The 26135-nt window shown below is 37.1% G+C and overlaps 1 protein-coding gene across 9 annotated transcripts in view; it reads right to left on the reverse strand.

Moving 5' to 3' along the window:
- The window catches only part of slit2 (slit homolog 2 (Drosophila)), a 139742-nt gene that overhangs the window by 86980 nt on the left and 26627 nt on the right, over positions 1–26135 (reverse strand). For all 9 annotated transcript variants that reach the window (XM_038292791.1, XM_038292786.1, XM_038292784.1 and 6 more), the window contains exon 4: positions 25176–25247. In XM_038292791.1, the coding sequence (XP_038148719.1) occupies positions 25176–25247 (72 nt within the window). The remainder of the gene's footprint in view (positions 1–25175; positions 25248–26135) is intronic.

The following is a 26135-nucleotide window of genomic DNA, read 5'->3' on the forward strand; positions in this document are numbered from 1 at the left end:
CATTCTTCCAGAAGCGCATTTGTGAGGTCGCACACTGATGTTGGACGAGAAGGCCTGGCTCTCAGTCTCCGCTCTAATTCATCCCAAAGGTGTTCTATCGGGTTGAGGTCAGGACTCTGTGCAGGCCAGTCAAGTTCATCCACACCAGACTCTGTCATCCATGTCTTTATGGACCTTGCTTTGTGCACTGGTGCACAGTCATGTTGGAAGAGGAAGGGGCCAGCTCCAAACTGTTCCCACAAAGTTGGGAGCATGGAATTGTCCAAAATGTCTTGGTATGCTGAAGCATTCAGAGTTCCTTTCACTGGAACTAAGGGGCCAAGCCCAGCTCCTGAAAAACAACCCCACACCATAATCCCCCCTCCACCAAACTTTACACTTGGCACAATGCAGTCAGACAAGTACCGTTCTCCTGGCAACCGCCAAACCCAGACCCGTCCATCAGATTGCCAGATGGAGAAGCGCGATTCGTCACTCCAGAGAACGCGTCTCCACTGCTCTAGAGTCCAGTGGCGGCGTGCTTTACACCACCGCATCCGACGCTTTGCATTGCACTTGGTGATGTATGGCTTGGATGCAGCTGCTCGCCCATGGAAACCCATTCCATGAAGCTCTCTGCGCACTGTTCTTGAGCTACATGAAGTTTGGAGGTCTGTAGTGATTGACTCTGCAGAAAGTTGGCGACCTCTTCGCACTATGCGCGTCAGCATCCGCTGACCCCGCTCCGTCAGTTTACGTGGCCTACCACTTCGTGGCTGAGTTGCTGTCGTTCCCAAACACTTCCATTTTCTTATAATACAGCTGCCAGTTGACTGTGGAATATTTAGGAGCGAGGAAATTTCACGACTGGATTTGTTGCACAGGTGGCATCCTATCACAGTTCCACGCTGGAATTCACTGAGCTCCTGAGAGCGACCCATTCTTTCACAAATGTTTGTAAAAACAGTCTAGATGCCTAGGTGCTTGAATTTATACACCTGTGGCCATGGAAGTGATTGGAACACCTGATTCCAATAATTTGGATGGGTGAGCAAATACTTTTGGCAATATAGTGTAGACACAGCCACATACACAACTGCACTGTTCAATTAGGACAATTCATTCTGCTTGACTAGCAGCAGTCATCACCTTCAGGCATCACCTGTCTGTGTCTATTTCTGCCTTGGCAATCGCAAAAGAGTTTGGACATAAAGGGGGAAAAAGACATTTCACAGCGTAAAATAAAATAAGAGCAAATTTTAAACACAATTTGTTTTACTTAGCCGTATGTCCTGCTATTATTCATCGTTTCCTATTTTGCTGTGAATGTGTGTGTCTTAATGTATATAAAAAGGAAATTGTTTTACTTTTTGTTTGATACAAATTCCTCTTCTGTCTTTCAGGTTTCTATTTTGATTGTAATGAATATGCTGGTTAAGATTCTCAGTCATTCAGGTCATAGTCATTCCAAAAAAGTTAAAAAACAATCCACTGGACTGAGTTTCCAAGTTTGAAGATTCGCTTTCCATCCAAGAAGCTTTTTTAATTCAAAATGTCAACACTATTTCTGACATTATGAATTGAAATAGATACCTGGATGGGAAGCAAAATGTCTTCAAACTTGGAAACTAAGTGAGTGGCAGTGTTTTTGTGTTTTGTTTTTTTACTTTATTGGAAGGCTTTAGAGAACTTTTGTTTTAGGTGTTCCAAAATGAATAAATCATTGTAAGTAGAGAAACATCCATTGTAACGTGTACCAGTAGTTAAATGAAAGGGGTTTGGGATCTTTTCTGTGGTAGTCAGTGTTTGACAGGTCTTCCAAACTGAATCTATTTGATCTTACAAGTTAACTCTGTTAGAAAGTAACATGTTTCTTTACATTATTACTATCTGTGTAAAGTAATAAGTTACTGATCACTTTATAGTTACTTTCACCAAAATAAATGTTTTGGAAAAGGGACTATAAAAAATGAAGGTGCACAGTAATTTGTGAATCAAAAAAATATTATGTAAAATAATTAAATAACAAATACCTTTACATGACATGATTAGCTGTCTTTCTATGCATCATTTATTAACTCCAGTGTAAAATGCAGCCACACAAAGTTTAACAATAAAAACATAGCTATCAAATTTCCGTTGTGGCCTGGAAACTGCTGTGTTTTGTCCCTCTTTCAAGCCGTCCTCCCGTCTTCGCAGACTCCCATAAGGTTTCAGTAACACTGTTACTCCAACTCAGACTGATTTAATTTTGTGTTAATTGGTGTTAAATGTGCAGAAGGATATATTTCCTTAATGTATTGGTTTGTTACTACATCACAGAAGACCAAGACCAACGTGTATTAATGTGATGAGAGGTATAAAATGCGACAATTTCTTAAATGTACCTGGAAGTTTTAAAATCATTTTCATTACAATATGACCCTAGTTAAGCACTCAGGTTTATTTTTTTTCTACTTAAAATTACACATGATTCAGTGTTCTTTGTTTTTACCTGTCATGATATTCAAGAGCCACTATGGAATTTGAAAGGTTTATCATACATTTAAGAAATCTTATACAAGTAAAAAAAAAAAAAAAAAATCATTTTTGAAGGTAATAGGAGTCAGAGAAGAAAGTTGAGTGAGAACTCCATAAAACTCAGCCAAGCCAGCCCAATGGTTTTTATCACTTGAGAGAGCTGATAAAAGGAAATGATGCAGGAGATTGGAGCTGTGCCATCATTTCTGGAAAAAAAAATGCACATCCACAATATTTTTCTCTTTGTCTCCTACCAGCTGGATGATGACACGCCTGAGAGTAACATACACACATGTGAGCATGAACATTTTGTTTAAATGAGGCATGTCGAACCTCAAACACTGAACTTTCCAACCTTTAGCAAACCTGCATGGGACTAACATGCGGAACACACACAGATATAGTGTCAGTATCACCACTATGAGGTTTTGTCAGAGCATGTCAAGCTGTGATTTGTTGTGAGTAGTAAAACCCCTTTCCTTTCCCATCCTCCTTTCCTTAGCTTTCATCTCATCACAGCACTTTTTAACTTTTTTTTCACCGCTTTCCATTTTACAGGTGTTGAAGGATGGTTAGTGCTGCTAACATACATTAAACTGGTCCTCATGCAATCTGCTATTAGCCTCTTAATTATTTAAGGCTAAGTTTAAAGATGGACAAAAAAAATTAACTTGCTTGTGTCTGATCTAAAACTCTACAATTATATATAAATCCTCACGTATCTAACCCATATGCCTGCTTAAAAATGTATTTTTGAAGAAATGAAGGAAGGCACAAAAAACAAATGTGTAATTTTTTTTTAACTCAAGGTATAGGAAATTCAGTCCTGATTTTGAAAAAAAAAAACATTTTATACATAAGGGTGTTTGAGATCTGTAAGGGAAGATGACCTTCATGGTTCAGGCCTAAAAGAGGCTTTTTCATGAAAGGGCCTGGATATCGATTCAATTTTCCAGAATCAATTTGATTGAGGTTTCTAAAAATTTTGAGCATTTTTCAATCCAATTCCAATCTTCAATTGCTGGAATATGTATATATCTATATCTACATATATATGTGTATTTACATATAACTATATCTATCTTTGTATATATATATATATTTTTTTTTTTCCAGCTGTTATCGGAATTATGTGAATGTGTAGTAATACGACATACTGATATAAGTATCATGTTAAAACTCAACAGCAAATGAATAAAATAATGGTAGCGAATGTTGGCCGTAACTCTTTGCTGTATGTACTCTTTTTTCGTGTTCCATAGAAAGTACTCATAATCAAGCACTTCTGCTTTTGAGCGTGTACCTATCTTTACTTTACCAGCTCACTTTTTTCATCATATATAAAAAGTATTCCTGACCGAGTACTTCTTTGTTCTCCTTTGCCCCCGAAGGAGCCAATAACTCTGCCTACTTTTTGTGTTTCTCTCCAGTAAAAAAGTACTGCTGTATCCACTCTGTTCTCTCTGATGACCCCTAATACTAAGCAAAGTAGGTTGCCAGATGTGATCAGCTTGGCTACCTTAGGTAGTACTCTTGCCATTTGGCTTGATGCTCAACTAAATCCTAACATAAAAACAGATCCATATAGTAATACAACGACTAATTTTATGCACTGCGATAAAATTGACTTACTGCTGAAGTGACACTTTTTTAGTAGATAGTGCTACTGACATAACATGCACAAAAAAATAAAATGTAATCTCTCATAGTACAACACATTAAGGACAGACAGTGTTGTCAGCTGATGAGATGTCCTTAAGGCATCTACCCTGGCAGGAGTCTTGTGAGCAGTAAACAGACGTATACTAACAGTAACTCACCTCTCTAGAGTCTTGTTTGTAATTATCAAAGCTATAAAACAGGCTGACATCATAACGAGAGGCTGCACATGCCCTTGTGTATGTAAAGTGCTTTACTCGTGTGTTTCTTGCAGCTGCCTCCTGTTTGTAGAAATATATTATAGGAGGTGGCTCCCAAAATAATTATGTCTAATAATGTCTTCCCGAAACTCAAAACATACACACACAAAAGAAAATAAGCACATACAACCTAACACTGTGCGTGCTTAATTTTGGACATTTGGAAAATAACTAAATAGCGACATTATTTTGTTGAAGAAGATAGAAAATATCACAAAGTTTTCAAATTGCGATACTTTTATCGATTACCCAGCTGCTTCATTGGGTTGAAATGTTAAGAAGAAAAAATCTCAAATGATTTAACTGGAATAGGTATCGTCAAAAGTTTCTCGGATTGTTTCTGTCGTTTGAGTGGGTTACATTCATTTGTGACATGGGAGCTGGCTCGGAGCTTGTCTGCCTGGCTGTGTCTTTCCAGGACGGGGCCGCCTGTGGAGCTGGTTGACAGTTACCTTTTATATCTCTGCTGATTTTCCTTAGATAGAAAACTTTGAACCAATCTGACTGTATGGTCTGATCGAATTTTCTTAATAAATACACTGAATAAACACACAGAATTTAATTCATCATTCCAAAAAGACAAAGAGGCGTTTAAATCTCATCAGTGTTGTGTTTAAAACCTCTATCTTAAATCTTAACTTCTTTGTCAATTAGATTCAAATGACATTATTTCCTAATGACTGACATCTGATGCAACAACAGGGAAAGGCTTTAAACAGGCACTCTCTTGTTTGTTCCTAATAATCTCTCTCATTGTGGCTATAGTTGATAATTGAGTTCCCAATAATGATAAGCATCTGTCTTTGTCTTGGCATCATATTTAACCCCATGGAGTTTTGCAATCTACGCACTTCTTTATGTAAACAAGGAGGAGACTGGCTGGGAAGCCTTCTAACCATCTGAATTACTAAGGAGGGACAGTAGGGGAAATCCGTTATGTGTTGCTTTTATGAAAATATGTAGAGACAGAAACGAAGACAGCCTCAAGAAGAACCGCAGACCACAAAAACTTTTCTTCGACTTGGCCCATTAAAGTTCATTTAGACGCATCGCATTGGCAGGAGAGGAAGAAAAAGATTGACAGAAGAGTTAGAGGACAAATGGGTGAAGAAAGGGGTGGAGGGTGCTAAGAGGAATATGTAAAATGAAGTTCAAACTTGTCTTTGCATGGTTTATCTGATCCCTCCATCAGATAGCATCTGTTTTATCCTGGATTACCCAACGTTCCCGGCATCCTGTTTGTGGGCGTGTGAGTGTGTGCTTCCCTTTGCCTGACACTTGCTGAGAGGTCAGGGCTCTCTTGAGCAGTCGTCCAATTACGGGGAGCACGGCGTTGCCGTAGAGATGAGAGAAAACTGTAATTGGATAATGACACATCAGGGCTGGAACCTGTCATTAGACACACTTACACACAGACCAGCGAGCCCACACGGGGACACACACAGGTCGGGTAACAACCTGTGATTAGAAACCTGCTGATCTATCACCGGCCTAGAGCTAAACACAGCTACAGGGCTCCTTTCTTTTTGAATGTCACATAAGTCTATATTAATTTACTTCCACTTGACAAAATGTTCCACCTCTTGAACATTTTCTCATTTTGTCACAGTGCAACCTCAGACTTTAAAGTATGCTATGTTATAGAAAAATCCAACCCAGGTATAATTGAAATAGGAGGGGATGTTACATTGACCTTAGGTGAACACCTAGAGGTTTGTCAGAGAACATTAATGGACATGTTTATCAGACATGTCTTCCAAAAAAGCACTGTTGAAAACGAGTTTGAAATCAGACACTGTCAAGTATAATGAAAACCCACAGATTCAGAGCTTTCAGCAGTTTGTTCAACTATAAAAATAAGTGTGGCCTCTTATACAAGTATAATAACAATTAATCAAGATCTGCTAGACTTAGAGCATCATAAAGATCAAGGAACACAGCAGGCAGTTCAGGGAAAGGGTTGTGGTGAGTCTTAATCAGAGTGAGGTGCTAAAATAATGTCCCATGCTTTTTAAAATCCAACTAAGCTCTGTAAATCACTGAGAAAATGCAACGAGTATGGTACTGTATAACTGCAAAACTACTGTGACAAGACGTACCATTAACAAAGTCACATAAGAAGAGCATTAATCTGAGAAGCAGCCAAGAGGTCCTCTGAAACTTGAAAGCTGTGCACAAAACTTTTACTTTTACTTACTACAATGTACTTGACAGAGTCAGCTTTTGGAAAGAGGAAAAATACAACAAATGATTGCCTAATCAGGGCTTACAGACGCAGGAATCAATGACAGACGTTGAGGTTCATCACACTGCTAAGCAGAATCGTCACTGGAAATCGTGTGGCTAGGGAAGCGAATCAATTTTAGGAATGTCTGAAATTTCATGATTATGGAGCCTGACTGTAAAGGGATGACACAGTCTGCTCATGCACTATTTGTTATCTGAGGCCCATGCCAGAACTGAACCGTGCCGAGCCCTACTGATGAACTAGTACCAATTTTTGTGTCTGTAACGGTCCGGTTTAGTTTTGCGTGCCATTTACTCTTAACAGTTATCTTGGTTGCCGTGCTCAGACCGAACTCAGCACAGTTTGAAAAAGGTAGTGTAAATGGGGCTAAGGCATTCAATTCAAATAAGGGCCACACTTTTCAGAGTTTCATTTAAGGCAATTTGGAGCCATAACCTGTAAATCATACTAAAATGTGTACGTTGTTGTGGTTTCTCATGGCATCTCTAATTTAAGGTTACATACAAACACAAAAATGTCCCTGTCCTTCAAGAAGGATTTGAACCAGTCCAGTGCTGTACTAAAGAGGGCGACGCAGGTTTCCATTGACTCAAATACACTAAAACATATTATAAATTGTGGCTATTGCTGTACTACAGTCCAATAATACTAACACTGTGGTTGTTCCCCAACGCGCGTTTATACGGATTTCATTGAACACCTTTTACCCATTTCAGGTTTACTGAAAACTAAGTTTATTAAACCTGAAATCAGAGAAATTGAGATAAGCCATGACCTATGAACCCCATGACATGATGGCCAGGTCCTACCTGTTTGAACAACTTTTACATACCTATACCTTTTATATACCTTCATCTTCACCTGCTGACAGGTGCGCTTCTCTCCTTTGAGATTTCACCCAAAGACATTGATCCAATACTACCAGTGAACTAGTTTTCCCTTGTAATGTTATCGTGATTAAAACATACTATACTACTAAAGCATACAATGGCAGGCCATTTAGATACTTATTAGTTATCTGAAAAGGTAATTCTGATATCTGATATACATTATTCCCTTGTCAAAATAAAAATTTCAAACAAAATGACATTCTTTAGATCGAGAATAAGTATTCAGGATGTTTAAATATAAATTTCAGATCTCCATATTACTACTGTCACTAGTCATAATTTGTATTATTTTGAATATGAAGAAATGCATTTCAGATATCATAAATACATATTCAGTCAAGCTGTTAAATGTCAAAATGGCCACTTAAAATGTGTAAACATTTCTCGGTATATGAAACTTTATTCTTACAAACAAAAAGTTTGTTTTTTTATTCTCTGAAATTCAGTTTCTGCTGCAAATGTAATTTAGAAAACACATTATTACAGTTCCAACTAGGCATTTGATGTTGGCCATGAAGAATCCAATTTCAGTGATCTAGGAATGGAACAACAGAGAGGAGAAGCCTTTGAATAAATGCCAAAACAGCCTGCCATATTGACATAGGTTTATATGACTTCATATACAGGTGCTGGTCATAAAATTAGAATATCATGAAAAAATAGATTGATTTCAGTAATTCCATTTAAAAAGTGAAACTTGTATATTATATTCATACATTACATACAAACTCATATATTTCAGATGTTTATTTTGTTTAATTTTGATGATTACAAATGACAACAAATGAAAATCTCAAATTCATCATATAACAGAAAATTAGAATATTACTGAAGACCAATAAAAACAAAGGATTTATAGAAATGTTGGCCAACTGAAAAGTATGAACATGAAAAGTATGAGCATGTACAGCACTCAGTATTTAGTTGGGCCTCCTTTGGCCTGTATTACTGCAGCAATGCGGCGTGGCATGGAGTCGATCAGTCTGTGGCACTGCTCAGGTGTTATGATAGCCCAGGTTGCTCTAATAGTGGCTTTTAGCTCTTCTGAATTGTTGGGTCTGGTGTATTGCATCTTCTTCTTCACAATACCCCATAGATTTTCTATGGGGTTAAGGTCAGGAGAGTTTGCTGGCCAATTAAGAACAGGGATACCATGGTCCTTCAACCAGGTACTGGTAGCTTTGGCACTGTGTGCAGGTGCCAAGTCCTGTTGGAAAATGAAATCTGCATCTCCAAAAAGTTGGTCAGCTGCAGGAAGCATGAAGTGCTCTAAAACTTCCTGGTATGTGGCTGCGTTGACCCTGGACCTCAGAAAACACAATGGACCAACACCAGCAGATGACATGGCACCCCAAACCATCACTGACTGTGGAAACTTTACACTGGACTTCAAGCAACGTGGATGAAGTGCCTCTCTTCTTTTCCTCCAGACTCTGGGACCTTGATTTCCAAAGGAAATGCAAAATTTACTTTCATCAGAGAACATGACTTTGGACCACTCACCAGCAGTCCAGTCCTGTTTCTCTTTAGCCCAGGCAAGACGCTTCTGACGCTGTCTGTGGTTCATGAGTGGCTTGACACAAGGAATGCGACAGCAGAAACCCATGTCTTTCATACGTCTGTGTGTGGTGGTTCTTGAAGCACTCACTCCAGCTGCAGTCCACTCTTTGTGAATCTCCCCCACATTTTTGAATGGGTTTTGTTTCACAATCCTCTCCAGGGTGCGGTTATCTCTCTTGCTTGTACACTTTTTTCGACCACATCTTTTCCTTCCCTTCGCCTCTCTATTAATGTGCTTGGACACTGAGCTCTGTGAACAGCCAGCCTCTTTAGCGATGACCTTTTGTGTCTTGCCCTCCTTGTGCAAGGTGTCGATGGTCGTCTTTTGGACAACTGTCAAGTCAGCAGTCTTCCCCATGATTGTGTAGCCTATAGAACTAGACTGAAAGACCATTTAAAGGCTTTTGCAGGTGGTTTGAGTTAATTAGCTGATTAGAGTGTGGCACCAGGGGCCATCAATTTTGAACCTTTTCACAATATTCTAATTTTCTGATAGGATGAATTTGAGATTTTCATTTGTTGTCATTTGTAATCATCAAAATTAAACAAAATAAACATCTGAAATATATGAGTTTGTATGTAATGTATGAATATAATATACAAGTTTCACTTTTTAAATGGAATTACTGAAATCAATCTACTTTTTCATGATATTCTAATTTTATGACCAGCACCTGTATATCCTTGAGCAGCTGTAACACTAATTCTAAACACTTTCTCCAATTCGTTTTTTTTTTTTTTCATTTCTACATTAAAATCTAATTCCAGTGGTGTGAAATAGGCACTTCCTATTGCCTGTCGTCATGATGATTTTTCGAATTGGGGCTCTACTAATAATGGCTTTTCATATTGTTACACACGTGCTTAACTCTGAGTGGACCTACTCAGAGCTGATTAAACTCTAATTACGTCCTCTTAGAGTTTAGAACTTCTGGGTCTTCGGCTAACACCCAGCAGTTCTTATAAAAACTGAAAACTCAGAGTTTCCAACCCCAGGCTAGATCAATTCAGAGTTGAGGATTTGTGTGTGATTTTGGTAAATCTGCTTTGTGAAACATGACGGTTGACAAGGTTCTCTTTATTTAATATCTCAGAAAAAAAAAAACACAAGTAATTTTTATTTTGCTTCCCTAATAAGCACTACATTCAAATGGTCTATGGCATAAAGTCTCAAATAAAGATCGGTAGCAAGATGGCAAAATGTAAAAAAAAAAAAAATGATTATGAATACTTTTGCTAGGTAAAACATCACATCTGAAAGCAAATGACACATTTGAATGTACATTTTTAGAATACAAAAATTAACTGGTACACGTTTTTAAACTATTCCAAAAGGCCTGCCTATGTTGTGGATTTTTTTTCTGTCCCAAGCCCCCTTATTCTGCAAACATAGTGCCTTTTAATGAGTCAGGGTTGCCGTGGTCACTTCAAACACACTCGGCTTTTAGTGAAATAATGCAAGAGACTCTAAACTTGTGAGCAACATCTCTGGGAGCAATCACTGGTCAGCTCCCAGTTTCCTCTTCTGGTTTCTTCTGCTTCATTACCATGGTTGAGGGTCTTGCATAAGCCTCTCCAAACCAATGTGTTGGGCTTTGAGGACAGAGAACTGGGAAGGGACTGGGGAGCAAGGGTAGGCTACGAAAAAGAATTAAGAGAAGGTGCTAAAAAGAGAAAATGAAGATAATAGCAGGAGGACGAGAGACATACAGGGAGAGGAAGAAAATGGCAGTGATGGTGGGGAGGGGGTGCACAAAGAAAGACCAAGTGAGCATGAGAGGCGATGGAGGGAGGACGGGGAGCTCTTCTTTTGTGGTTGTAACAGAGTGACAGGGGTGCCAATGGAGTGGCCAGTGATGACGGTCCCACTGGAGAATGCCGACTATGCCAGCAGAGTGGCACTAATGGAGCCAGAGAGGGGATGCAGTTGTCTGCTTCGGAGAGGGGACATTGTGCAACTGGACAAGGCAGCTTGACATGGAGCCAAGATGGAGGATTGGGATGTGAGGGGGTTAGAAGAGAGGTTTCCAGAGGAAAAGAAAGGCAGCCAGGTTAGGTCTGCTGATTGACTGAAATAAAGTAAACCCTTCCTCTTGTATTTGGCAGGTTAAGCTCTGTGAGTTTATATCTATAGTTTCTTGTCTTTGCTTTTTTATTAGTCATATGTCGCCACTGTGTACATGTGAATAAAATCAACTGAGAAGTAGTTGCTAAACTTAATTATTTTTTTTTTTTGTATTTTAACATTTTTTTAAAGTAAGAGTAAGAGATAACTCCCTTGGCATCCCAATTAGCATAAATACAGATTTCTCAGAGGACGAAGCTAAAAGTTAGTCTGAAAAGGCCAACACTAAAGATGACATCTACTCTAGTAAAAAGTAAAGTTTCAACAAGGTCGAATTAAAGAAAGGTCGAATTAAAGAAAACTCGATCAGACTGCTATTTATACTAAAGCCAATTAATATTTAACATTAAAGAGGTCTATGGTGCAACACCATTGATCGTCCTGTGTAATCATGTTTCAGGTTTTAAACAATAATAATAATTTTAAAAAAAGCAGAGCTGTGTAAAAAATTTGGGCTGCTCAGAGGACCAGTGGGAAGCACTGCAGCCTTGCAACAAGAAGGTTACAGCTTTGATTCACGGCAAGGGCTATTTCTGCATATAGTTTGCCTTTTCTCCCTGCATGGGTTCTTTCCGGGTACTTCAGCTTTCTCCCATAATCCAAAAACATGACTGTTAGGTTGTCTCTGTGTTTCCCTGTGATGGACTCTCGCCTGTAGACAGATGGAGATAGGCACCATCACCCCTTGCGACCCTAGCCGGCATAAGCTTGACAGAAAATTGATGGATGTGTAAAAATTGAAATATGACATTTACTAAAGTTTGCCAGTGTTTGTTTTTTTTTAGCAATCAGACAGTTATCTTGGGCAGCAAATGCATAATCCAACTACTGTATATGTGCAGGCTAACCGACACATTTGTTAGCTCTTTAGCTCGCTCCACGTAACCAAAAGCCTAATTTCAATAAAGTTTTGAATGCATGAATTAGGTGGGGGAAGGCTGTGTTCAGTAATACTTATTTTGTTTACTTTAATTTGACATTTTTCTGAATATCTGTCACTCATCTCTGGTGCAAACCCTCATCATTTAGCAAGATTAAACATTAAGGTGAAATGTTAGGGGATTTAAAATATATTAAACTTATTTAAAATGAAGGTGGATCTCACAACATATCAAATTTACTGATATATGGTGTTTTCCAATTTTAAATCTTTAACATCAAAGCTGCTCCATTGTTGCAATGCAAGAGATGCAAGAGAGATTAATCTGTGGCAGATGAGATATTCACTTTCTATTAGAGATGTTTGTAAGACAGATGTTACCACCACACATTTGGTGAAAATTCTTGATAAAAAATACACAGTGATACACAAGTATTGGTTTAAACAAGACAGAAATCAAACAAAAACCCTTTTCAAAGGATAGTAAATAGAGAGAGTAGCAATGCTGAATGTACTAATGAATCAGCAAAATGCATGCTTGTATCTATAAAAATATTGACCCTATTTAACCTTAAATATCGATAAGATATTGGTGGGGAAATTTATCAGTCTAACTTTACTTTCTATATTTTTTTTCTGGAACTTTCAAAGACCCTGAATTATCCTTTACAGACTCAAAAAAAGCTAATATTTTGGTGGTATATAGATCTCATCAAGTCATGACTGCACACAGTAAGAATGGGTCAATATTGCTGAGAAGCTGCTTGTTTGTATGGGGTGAGTAGAGGAGCGGTGTATGATTAATCGTCCTGATTGTCCCATAATCCATCTCATAATTCATCGATCCAGCAAGCTCATCTATCAACATGCAACCAGCAGAACCCCAAAAAGGATCAGCTTACAACAGGAGAGGTTACATTGTTTTGTACTCAGTTCGACAAGACAGAAGTTTACTTGCTTGAGGTCTTCAAACAAAAATAATACATATGAGTGGGAGGAAAGGAGGGAGACCTGGGGTGAGGAGGGAAAAGGTAGGAGGTATTACCACACACTATGACCTCTAATCACACATAAGGTGACGTTATACTTTGATGATCTGGAAGAACTCACACACTCATAAATTCTCACATACAAACACACATTGTTTCACAATGTAACTACCTGCTTCAAGGTAAGCTCTTCCTGACTTTGGATTGGTATGTAACCCTCTGCCAGTAATCCAGATTCAAGTTACTCAAACTCACACACACATAAAACACCTGGGCACTTCTCTAACAGACTTACAGGCTCCAGGCTTTAGGCTACAAGCCATCTACATTAAGCACTGAAATACCTTTCCTCTATCGTTTCCACGACTCCCTGCCTTAGCTGTAAGTTTTCCCCTTTTCACATACATTCTAGCTCACAATGCAGAGGAAACTTCTTTCTTCACCTCTGTAAATTCCTCACAGCTCTTTTTTCCACACCATTTAAGAGAGCAAACACGTCTCTAATCTTTCCTTTAAATTCCCTTCATTCATTCTGTCCGTATCCACCCCTGCTCCCAGGCTGTAAGTTATTCCAGGCGTAGCTTTCACTCCTGGTGTGACATGACGGGCGAAGCACAGGCATCACTGCTGGCAGCTCCATTATCCTGGATATCTCATCGGTTGACACTAACGCTCCCTAACCCTTTGCCCCGCTGCTCTGAACTCTGACTCTCATACACCCCGAGTGACAGGTGATTAATAAAGCTGCATGCATCCAGCCAAACTTTAGATAGACTGCTTTATGTTTTAATATCATATGCTAAATTACATTTAATATGAATCTGGAAGTCTTAATTTAAGAAACCAAACAGGTTCTTTCTTTCAACGGTGCTACCACTGTGAAATAGCAGATATTCTTCTAAATTTTTGTTTTTGAATGAACTTTACAATTTGAATAAAAGCCCTTTGGGAATGGTGCTGGATTGCACCATTTAAGAAAATAAACTAAGTTTTTTTTTTCTATGTTTATTTAATTTTATTTTCCTCTCACAGCTAGTAAATTTTTTTAGGGATATGCGTAGAAATCAGTGGGTAAGTAAGTTACAATCATCCATTTGGAAAGTTAAATTTCCTGTCTTGGTCTGGGTCAGTAAATGCACCATTTCTGGGCAGCTGGTTTGACTTGCTACAACAATCTTCTTGTGGAAATTGTCACAAAGGCAAAAAGGTCTTATCTAATTCTAATATCAGTAAAATGGTTAGATGAGGTGAAAGAGACACATGTCAGCCTCAACAGGGAAAAACAACAATGTAAATAACAGGAAGGCTAAACATAATGTTGATCTAATTTTTCCTGTGATGTGGAAAAGTCTGCTGGCTTTAGGAACATTCATAGCAGTGGTACGTTTATCTACTAGGAGTTACTTCCTTTTTCTTAGCGACAAATATTTGCTTCAGTAATAATTATTCAACTTCAATGTCATGTTTCAAACAATCGAATTTTCATTAAAGTTTAAAAAAGAGATTAATAAATATAAATATACTTACTAAAGTATATTTGTATTTATTAATTATATTGTTTGTCATATTTATTAATTATTTCCTTTTGTACAGATTTTTATTTTGTCCAATTGATTTTGATTAAAATAAGAAAGACCAAGATGCCCCAAGCGAGCCATAGTATATCTGATTGACCTCCTATAGGTAAATATTAAATATTGGCATCATTAAATCATGTTTTCTAACAGCGCTTTTAAATCAATCGGTTTGAAAACTGAGTACAAATTTAACACAAAGTTAGTAAAATGGCCTCACTTATTTAAAACACATGATGAAAATCACTAAACAAACAAAACAAAGAAGAGAAGAACATTTGAGATCAACATTTCTGAAAACAGTTTTTTACAGTTAGCATTGTTGACCATTCTAATCCCTTAAAAAAAGTTACTTTCTGTTTCTTTGTTTTTTCTCTCTTTGTTATGCAGTAATAATAAAACCATATTTAATTGTAGACATGATCACTTCTATCAACTATTTAAATGGATCAGTAATATTTACTTAACACAGAAAATCACTAGTTTGATGAATTAATGAATGATTGACTTATTTAACTAATTCAGTAGTAAACCAATTTTCCTCTCATATATCAAGCTAGAAAATATTGTTTGTTTTATGTTACATATTTCAAATGGATTTTTTAGTCCATATTTATAATTTGTGGTTCTCGTAAGCGAGAAAGAACTGTAATGTTTTATGCAACATATATGTTGTTAGAAAAGTCCTATTTTATTGTACAAAAACATCTCAAATCAGACACAGATTGCTAACTTTTGAGTTTTTAATTTTGAAACAATGTTTTCACAGACAAGGTAAAAGTCAAAACAAACTTGTTTCTTTTTCATTGTTATTATAAATCACTTTACTGCTGAGCAGTGTAAGAAATTCCGACCACTACAATTAGCATAGCAATAAATCCAAACAAATGTCCCCATTACTCTAATAAAGCTGCCTCATTCTAGCACTCTCATAGTAAACTTAGGTAAATTTAGCAAGCCAGAGCTAATAAATCCAGCAGTTTTCAGGCCAGAACTCAACGTCAGTTTTATGGCACACAGCTAATGTTGAAGATGTAAGCTTAGCAAAAATAAATAAATACATTTTAAAAACTCTGCACAGATTTAAAGACCAGGCAAACACACAGCATCTAACATATTAAAGCATAAAATAATCTGTTGTTCCGTTGCACTCTAAACATTCCCAGTGGGGCTTTGAGCTGGGAAGCCCTGAATGACGGCATTGTGTTAAGATCGGAATTGACAAATCACTTCTTAGGAATGAGTCGCCTTGAGCGGTTCAGATAGGAGGTCATAAGATTCATATAATAGTGAGTCATTGCAATCTTAAAAACTGTTGTATCTCTTAGCTGGTACCCAAGGTGACTCATAATCTGTGCAAGTATAGCAACATAAAACAATCTGCAAACAAAGACACTAAACAGCGAGGAAACAAACATACAATTACTGTTCCCTCACATTTGACTAAACACGATGTGTGTGATCCAAGAGTGCTGATGAAAACAGCTCTTGAATAAAAAAAAAAAAACATGTTTGTGCACATGTGTGCTAAAATAGCTGTTAGTTTATTGGAGTGCATTTGAGTGAGTTTTTACAACTGTTAGAAACAGAGACCAGGGCGCACTGGTGGGAGGGGTATGGGAGGAAATCATTGCTAAGGGGTAAGACATTGTGCCAGTAGTTAAACTTGCTTGTTCAATGAAGAAAGAACAACAAAAAAAAAACAGAAAAGAGGCAGAAAACAGAGATCCGTATACCATTGCACATATTTACAAACTGTAAAAGAAAATTGCTAAAATGAACATTACAGAAACAAAGGTAAACTCAGCACTCAAAAGAACAATTTAATTGTATTAGTTACACATTAAACTGCATGTTAGATGAATTTTGAAGCTGTAAAAAGGCATACTTTGTTAAACCAACTGGACAAGTTAAAGAGAGCCTCTGAACTTTGTCATTCCTGTTCTATTTAGTTATTGCCAAAGTTTGTTTCTGTTTTTAATTAGCCCATGGTGCTTTTATGATGTTTAGAGTTTGTGTATGTGGGAACCGTTTGGCTCAGTTATTCTCCAGTGAGTTATTCTTTTCAGTTTTCTGTAAAATTCAGTGAGCAAATGGATATCAAGGGGAAATCTGACTTTAAATAAAAATACAGAATTTGCTCATAAAAGCTTCTAAGCAATTAGAACTTGTTAATATAACAGCGACAAAAAGTTTAGGTATTTAGTATGCATATTAGCTACATTTTCCATTTTCCCTACCGTAACCTCGACAGCTTGATGGTGGCAAAGTTCTCCCAACAACATCCTCTGTTTGTGTAAATCATGCATTAAAAGACATTGACAGTGTATATAAGCCATATTAACAATTTGCTGGTTCGAGGGGGGATTACAAAATCTAAAAGATTGTTTGTGCAAAGGTTTCAGGATAAAAAAATCCAAAAAAAAAAAAGAATTGTGAGGAAAAAGCACAGAGGCATCAATTAAAGAGTTTGGATTGCCATCATATCTCTCTATTTCTTAAACATGCCATTACTGATAAGGATAATAAACATTATTGTTGCTGTAACGTTGTTAGCAATGGGCAGCTCCACCACTCAGGGAGCCCTGTAGCGACAAGGGTCTTATTCAGGGACCAAGAGTGGCAATCTGTAAGGATCAAGCTGGGGATTTGCAGCCTTCTTCAGACTCTGCTCTAACCACAAGGCTGCTACTCCTGATTTTAGTGATTACAAGTTTAAAACTAGAGAGTTTAAAATATTTTTTTTATCTTAGTGTTAATAAATTGAGTATTTGCTGACTTTTTTAATAATACAAGCAGAGATGATGTCACATTGTCAGTGAGTATGAGATGTGAGGTTACTGTAAAAAGGCCATTTACTACTTAATTTAAACTACAGGATGATCTGATGTTAATAGCTTTAGCATTTTGAAATTAGCAAAATTAGTGCAGCAAACATGTAAAAATTTCAACCTAAAAACTGAAAAATAAGGGAGGCAATTAGAACACATTTATTGGAACAATATTTAAAGACTTTGGTTCTCAGGCCTCAGTTACATCAACAATACATGTTACTTTGACTATATGCATGAGCTTCTTAATAAGAACAGGGATGAAGCCTCCTAGGTCTGAAACTGGTCTTGGAATGGAGATAGATGCCAGCTAGAACAAGGAGCAGGTTTGTATGAACCTCCATGATGAGCAAGCATGAAGCGATAGTGGGAAGAAATCTCGGGCAGAACCAGACACAACAGAGTGGTCTTCTGGCAGACCGGCTACATTGTAAAAGCAGTGTGAGTCAAAGGAATTACTTCAAAAGGGGCAAGCAGCAGCATAAAGAAGGAGGCAGATGGAGCTTGCGAGGATGGTGGAGAAGGGGATGCAGGAGGGTTGAATCATCAGAATCAAAGTCTGACATGCGATCCAACTCAGATGCCTGTTGGTGGCAGGTTGAGCTGTTGATATGAAGGTATTTTAAGCACGACTAGGATGCTAATTGGGATACAAGGAGGTGTGGATGAATACTAATAATGGCTGATGAGCCTCTGATTGCATGAGGGTAAGTGATCCGGTCAATTCAGTTGAACATCCGCCTTGGCTCAATTTGTTTCTATATTCACCCGACAACACCGATGATTACCTTAACTTTGAGGTTCATAAAAGGCAGTCAAAATTTCCAAGTCAGATATGTTCCATGACCTAACTCACCCAGGTTGAACAATCAAAGAGAAACAACAATTAAATGGTAAATTTGCCTCACACATTCAGGCCTTTCGATGTCCATCGGAGTTAAAAGTCACGTCAATTGATTCCTTGGGCAATTTGACAAAATTCCACAATAAGCAAACTAATGTAGTTTAGTAGATCTCATTGTTGAACTCAAAGAGTCGAAAAGGTGGTAGTTACTGGTCAAGGTCAGTAAAACTAAAAACAATCTGATACAGGTGACAATGACATTTCCTGGTGTATCTCCTCTTTTAATAACGCTGTTATTGAAATAGCAGAAAAGGTCTGAGGAAGTCAAAACTAGGTATTCGGGAAACTGTTAAGATTTTTTTAACAATATCACAAAGCTATTTGCTTTTGATTTTAGTTTTATTAATTAAAGTAACATGTAGCTAAAACTGTCTTATCTTAGCTGAGAGGAAATTCCTTCAAGACTTCTTGCAATGAAAGGTTTAACTTAATTGCAAATCTGTTAATGGGAGGGGACAACCAACTTCTTTGCCTGTATAAAATACCCCCTACTTAGATTTCCCGTCTTGAACATTCTTCACCTTTGACCGCTGTCATACCCAGAGGTCATCGTCACTGTGGCAACTAAAAGGCCTGGAGCACCTCTATCTTAATTAAAAAACATTATTTACTCAGAGAAAATTTCATTCCCTTTACCTTTGACCTTTCTCTTCCTTTCCCTTTCTCCTCCCCTCTCCATGCACTATCAAACCATTGACATGATTGAAAGGCCCATATGCCCTGAAGTTTTTTTTGCACATTTGCGCCGCAGCAGCGCCGCGGCTGCAGTACTGGCAGGGCCTGTGTGTGAGAGTCTCAGTGAAAGAGTGTGCATGGAGCAAGGTTAAGCTTTCAAAGAAGGCAAAGCTACAACACTAAGAATCAGTGCTCCATGGCAAAACGTCATCAAATTGTTTCGTATAGGATTAGACAGTACAGTCAAGAAACGCGCATTAAAAATGCAATTTAATTAACTCATTAGTTCAAACTCTTATTCAGTTCTGATGTAATTAGTGGGAAAGTTGCTGTTTTTTTTATTATCAATAAGGTTTTTTTAAGGTGACAAAAAAGCGTTGTAATATTTGATGAGTGAAAGTGAACCTCACTTTTAAACAGTCTAGGAAGAGTAACCTAGACAGTTTAAAGGTGAGGTTCACTTTCACTCATCAAATATTACAAAGTTTTTTTTCATTGCTCTATTTGTACAATCTTTATATTAATAAATTAAGTGCAACACGTAAAACAGTTCCTAGATAAAAATGAGAAATTTTTTTTTGCTATGGAAAGCAAAATTGATCAACTACAATAAAACTTCAGTATCTATAGTTGGCACAGCGGATTATTATCTGACTTATTTATTCAATTAATGTTATCAAACCAGCTAAAATGTAAAAAAAAAACAATCCATTTGACTGTTTTATTGCAAAACTAATGTAAAATGACAATCGCATAAAAAGTTAATGCACCAAACAAGGAGTAGGTTTGACAAAGTTGAGTAACTGGGTTCTCACTGTTAGCATGCATGTTAGAAAGACATAGCAAGCACAGGGTTAGGTACTAAGTGATTTACAATAATGTTTTCTGAGGTTCTGTTAAAACAGTCATGCAGTGGAGCCAATGTTTTATTTTCTGAATGAAAACTTGTCAGCTACCAACATTACTGGAAACGTTCAGCTCGATTTCAGAGTCTGAGAAGGTAATACAGAGCGGCTAAAACTAAAAGTCCACCTTAGCATACTTTGGGTCAAGCTTGCCATGTTACCATTCATTCTCATTCCATGTATAAAAAATGTGTCTATAGGAGGCCTGCTTGTACGCTTGATGGTGAAAAGCTTCAGGAACGGTTGCTTTGTGTTCCGCTGTCACTTTCAAAGTTTAATCTTGGCAAACCAGATCACTAAATATTTACCAAGTTTCACAAACATTTAATAAAATATCTAAAAATATCAAACTTATATAACAACGAGTTTACTGAAACCATGTTTAAGTTTAATTAAAATATTTTTTCCCTTGGATCTAACTACTAAGAAGAAGAAAATAGATGATAAGGTAATGGATGAATGGAGAATGAGGAAGAATATTCCCTTCAGTTGCTGTTAGATGAATGAAAGAAGCTAAAAACATCTCAGTCAACGACAGCATTAAAAATACAGAAGGGGGATAAGGGTGGCTGTCATGTAACAGTGATGCATATAATGGTATAAAAGGTGTTCACAATATATTACATCAGCCACTAAAATGGGATTTCCTAAAGCTGACATGCTGGTGTAGATACAGAGCAACAATTCAGGTTAGAGTTCCTGTATGCCATAAAGCAACTGTAGCACATTATATACATTATTGTTTTTGGTTTTTTTGCATACAAATAATTGTACTCTAAAGAGGGGATGTCAAGATGACAGAAAGAGTTATATGCAATACGACATTTTCTCCTGAGGAAGTTGAGTTGCTCGGGTTTCTTTTGGATATTACATTTAAATGCAACATGTACCATGACACAGTTAGAATGGATACAAGTCTTCCTGAAATTGGCTTCTTTTAATCAAAATACCTGTTGTGCAATAGTGCAATCAAGGGTCAAAAAGGTCAGATAGAAGGAATTTCTGGGTCTGCTGATGACCTAATTCCATTCAGGAAACAGAGCAAAGAATACTCTTTTTTTATAAGAGACCGAATTTAAAAGCAGGGAAAATTCAGAAGGTCATCAATAAAGGATCATCATGAGAAACAATCCTTACATATTAAAAGTAAAACTGGCCTGAATCGTCACATGAGAGGTTATGAATTTACTGCAACAAATATTAAAAATCAAAAATTATATAAAGAAATGTATTTTTCTTGAAGTATTTAAAAACATCTTTCTACTTAAGTCACACTCATTTATTAAAATAAAACCAATGATTATTCCTTTAATATAGTGCCATTTAAAATATCTAAACACAGACCAGTAAATCAGAGGGAGACTGATAGAGCCTAGTCATAAATCAAAGAAAAGAAAAAATAATGTAAACACATTTACTCCATAACGTCAGGGTTCTACAATCATTTGATATGCTTTAATGGATTAGGTTCCATGAATATATCTAAACTAAACCTTGTTGACTAAATACATTTGCTTAAAGTTTGAGTTTACTCTTCTAAAGAATGTGATAGCCAGTATATTAACTCATCTTTTCTCTAAGTATTATCATAACTGAAGAAGCAGGAGAGGCAGTAACAGATCTAGATTTAACTAGTGAGATAAAAGATTGAAAATCAATTAGGCAACAATTTACTTTTTTCAATTGTTTTTATCAGTTTCATTGCAAAAAGAAACCAAACAGAACATCATCTATCTTTACAGTAAATAAACATACACATTATGGATTTGATTTTCAAAGATCCAAATAGAAGATTTATTGTAGTCTTCTGTCTTAATTTATTTTGTTTAAGTGCGTTTATAGAAATGACCTTTATTTCAACTACAGATTGTTTTTTAAAAAGTTTATTAGGGGTTGTATTTTTTCTTGGATGTCTTTAGCAGTTTAATTCTTGGCTGATGTTTAAAGCTTTAAGCTATTAAAGGTCCACCTTAATTTTCAGAGTCCCTCTAAACGAAGTGGCTGAATTTAATTTCCTGCTAAAAGTGTCTCATTGCTTTTTTCCCCTCAGACCAAACAGCCCCAGCTGTGGTCCTCAACATTGCTGCTATGTGGAGACAGTGGGGGAGGGAAACTAGGGGGCTATGCCTATGTTTGTGTCACATTCAGATAATGTGTTTTTTAGGGGTGGGTGGGAACCAGAACAAGGTCTTTCCCAGATGTGTCTGTTTAAAGGAGTTAGGGCTCTGGAGTGCTCAGGTTATCAATGTAGATATCTAATGAGGGATGTAAGAGTTGCAGAGGTCTGGACACTGCTGTTTGTAACTGGTCCATTAAAGATGATCCAGATCTCATTCTAAAGGTTTGCTAGCATTTAGAATGAGATCCTGGTTTTAGTTTATGTTTTGTTGATATTTTGTCAATGACATTTTTCCTAAAGGTTCAACTAAATTAGGGCCGCAACTAATTATTATTTTGGGAATCCATTAACCTGTCGATTACTTTATTTGGATTACTCAATTAATAATAGGGTGGCCATACATTCCTTAAAAATGACTTTTTATGAAATTAAAGCAGGTGAAACTTTTCCACTTGAGGAGTTCTGCAAAGAGAATATTGAAAGACGAAAAAACATTTTTTTTTTTTATCTTGAATGCCAAATGTTGATATATTTTTGTACAAGTTTGGTATAGTTAATGCTCTAAGTTGGTTTCTCTATCATCCAGAGGCATGTTTTAGAGTCTCCATACTCCAGTTAATGATTAATTGATTGCCAAATTAGTTGACGATTATTTCAATAATCAATTAATCTCATTAATTGTTTCAGCCCTAAACTAAATTGTAAATGAACAAAATGCAGTAAAAGTTTCTTTTATTAAGCATAATGCTTTGCAGTGTTAAGACTGAATGTGTTGTTTCCATGCGCAGTCTTTTTCCCAAACACTGATGGTGAGCTGTGAATTTTTTCCTATTTCTTTTTACTGTAAACATTGTTAAAGGTGGACGAACATCATATTATTTTATTTCTTATAGGCCAGGAGAGTTAGATGAGGAAAATAGAACACATTATTACCAACCAATTCGTTCAGCTTCAGTTTAAAGTCAACACCAGGGTTACTTTTTGTATGAAATTTGAGGTTATGATTGGTTGGAAAATTCTTTTTTTATGCAGCAAATTTTAAAGCATCTAACTTTCCGAATGTATTTACAATAGTAGTCATTCAAAATGTCCCCACTTTCCATGATAGGCCCTTGGCTGGTCCCCCACAATTCCTTTTTAAACATCAATCTTTGTACTAAAATATTCCGTCTGTCGTGATTTGTGGACATTAAGATCTAAAAAGAAGCGCCATCTCCTGGTCAGACCCTGTAATTCAGTGAAAGGGTGAAGTCAGGAAAAAAATATGCATGCCTGGAAGTGGCTGGAAGTTGAATGGGATTTCACTGGGAGCTACAGGGAAGTGGTCTGCCATGGGGTTTGACTAGGAAGGGCCATTTTGAATGGCTGCTACTGTATATATTATTTATATACAGTAGCAGTAGTTGAGAAATTTAGTTGTTACATTGGTTCAATTTTCAAAAAGAAGAAGAAGGTGCCAAAAGGAAGAAAAGGTTTACGTCCATATATATGACAGCTAAAGTCTCTTATTTAACAGGAATATTAAACATTATATGTTTAATCAAAGAAGCAGTAACAGTTTACAGATATCATACCTGAATGATACAACTCAGCTCTCCTAAGGCCAAACCACTGAGCTGTGCTAAGGTTAACCGATACAGTAAATACTCACATACACACACATTTCCAAGCCTCAAAAACTGAAAACAACATTTTCATAATAGCAGGTTCAGCAAGTGCTCATTTATAGCTGCACTGTTGCAAAACTCAAAGCCAGTCAAGCTGCTGCAGCACATACCTACAGCCCTCCATACAAAACCCCAAACGATTGTATTTCAGAGGTCTCATGAGCTTCTTTTGTTCTATAAAAGTGAAAAGTCTACAAAAATAAAGACAGGATTTTATTTTTCTGTTGAAGAGATGACCAAAAGAATACTTTTGTGCTTTCACAGCTTGCAAATGTAATCCTTTAGCAATTGTATGAGTTTTTCCAAATACTTTTTTTTTTAATCTTCCTCTGTCGCTTTCATTATCTGTGAGTCAGTGCATCTTTGCTGAAATTAAATATTCATATATCATCAACGCTGACGCAGCAAACATAAAACTGGTTGTCAGTGACATGTTGAGAAGCGCAACATATCCGCGTTGTATTTTTACCTCGGCCCACACGCTGAGCAAAGTGCCAGCTCTTGGCCTTGAGAGGCACACACACTCGCAGAATCACAGACATGCATGCAGACACACACCCTTAAACATAGCAGGTCAGGCGCAGGCGACCGCTGCGGCAGCCGCAGAACATAAACAACTTTCACACACTGTGTGAATCAACTTAGCATTTCAGCATAGCTTTAGATAAATATATTCAACCGCACATATAAATATATGCAACCATAATTACTCCCAAAGACGCGCAAATGACCATGACTGGAAGTCAGTTCCCACAGTTTCAGCAGCGTCGCAAGCCCAGCATAACAGTACTGGGAATCCAAAGCTCAGTTTACGGAGGACACTGGGAGAAGCTAGGGGAAGGTGCTCAATGACAACAAACAGTGGTTTGTTGGGTTGAATGGAAACCAGAGCATTCATGTGTGCTACTGAAACTATTTTGTGGTGAAGAAGTAACCAGAGAGGAAGAACCAGTTTCAAAATATCTGCTTAGGCCTTCTTCAGTCGGTCATTCTCACTTTCTCCTCTAGCAGACCAAAACACACACCTCTCTCCCAGGAGGCAGCAGCTGTTAGGGTGATAATCTCCATTAGCTACTGAACTGGCTGCTAGAGACAGGGCCGTGCAAATTTTGTCCTTCGTTCTCCTGGCACCTTTATCCAAGTGATACCTCCACATTTTGTCACAAAGAGCCTTTTTTTTTTACACATTTAAATCAATTAAAGCATCAATTAAGGCATCTTTGAATTGGACTCTGTACATTTAAACAAGTTGGTTTTATAAAAACACAAAATCCTTTGAAGCATTTGCATTTATCTAAGCTTTGTTACAGTTGTTTCTTTTTCTTAATTTCTATAATAAAAAAAATCAATGGGGAAATAATTATAAGAAGAAAAAAACAGAATGACTTACAGTCTGTGAAGCTTGGCTGTTCCCAGGAAAAGTAGCTCAGGAAACACGGCCAAATTATTCCGATTCAGTCGGCTGTAAGAACACAACATATATTAGAAACCTGTTTCATTTACAAAAGAGGGGATATATATGGGGACAACCTGCATTTCAAAGAATGATCTGTTTTTTCCTGATGTCCACATTTGTGGGCTTTAATGAAGATTGGGGGTAAGAGTTATAACAGACATGTGGGCAGATCTTTAGGCAAAACCATTTAAGATTTTTAGAAAGCCTGGGAAGAAATTAATGATTAACAGTACAATTGACATTCTTTTAGATATTTCAGACAGATTACTTTACAGCTGTAAATGATTGATATCCTTGACATCTAAATGTAAAATCATTCTGGTTCTAACAAGAAGACTGGTTCTGATTGGAAATAAAGTAGGTGTCCCTCAAAATATATTAACTAATGAAGAATGGATTTTGAAACAAATATACATATTTTTTTTTTATTTATAGTTGACAAAATCCTTAATATTCTATATTTTCTTTAAAAAAGAACAAAAATTTCTCTGTTAGCATCACATAAATCACACAACTGTAATATCTGCTGACCAGTTTTCCATAGGCTACCTCTGCCTCCCAGATCCCCTGTATTGGATTTAGGTCATATCAGTGATCTAGCCAAACCAAAACGATAATATTACTTTTAGTAAGTACAAACATCCAGCCCAAAGGGAAGGGGTGTTGGAATAGGGGTAGTCAGTCTGGTCAGTGGTTATTTTAAGAGAGGCAGGGTACACCCTTGACAGGTTGCCATTATAGGGCATCACAGACACACATCAAGTACAAGCACACAGGCAGACACCTCTTCAGACAAAATAAATCTATTGAACTGTGGGAAGAAACAGGACTTCACAGATAGAACACTGCTTGCAAAAAAACTGGATTGAAAATTAAACCCGTAAATTTTCTTTT

This window comes from Cyprinodon tularosa, unplaced genomic scaffold, assembly GCF_016077235.1.
Source record: "Cyprinodon tularosa strain WSP-4 unplaced genomic scaffold, ASM1607723v1 ctg318, whole genome shotgun sequence".
NCBI classification, from domain to species: domain Eukaryota; kingdom Metazoa; phylum Chordata; class Actinopteri; order Cyprinodontiformes; family Cyprinodontidae; genus Cyprinodon; species Cyprinodon tularosa.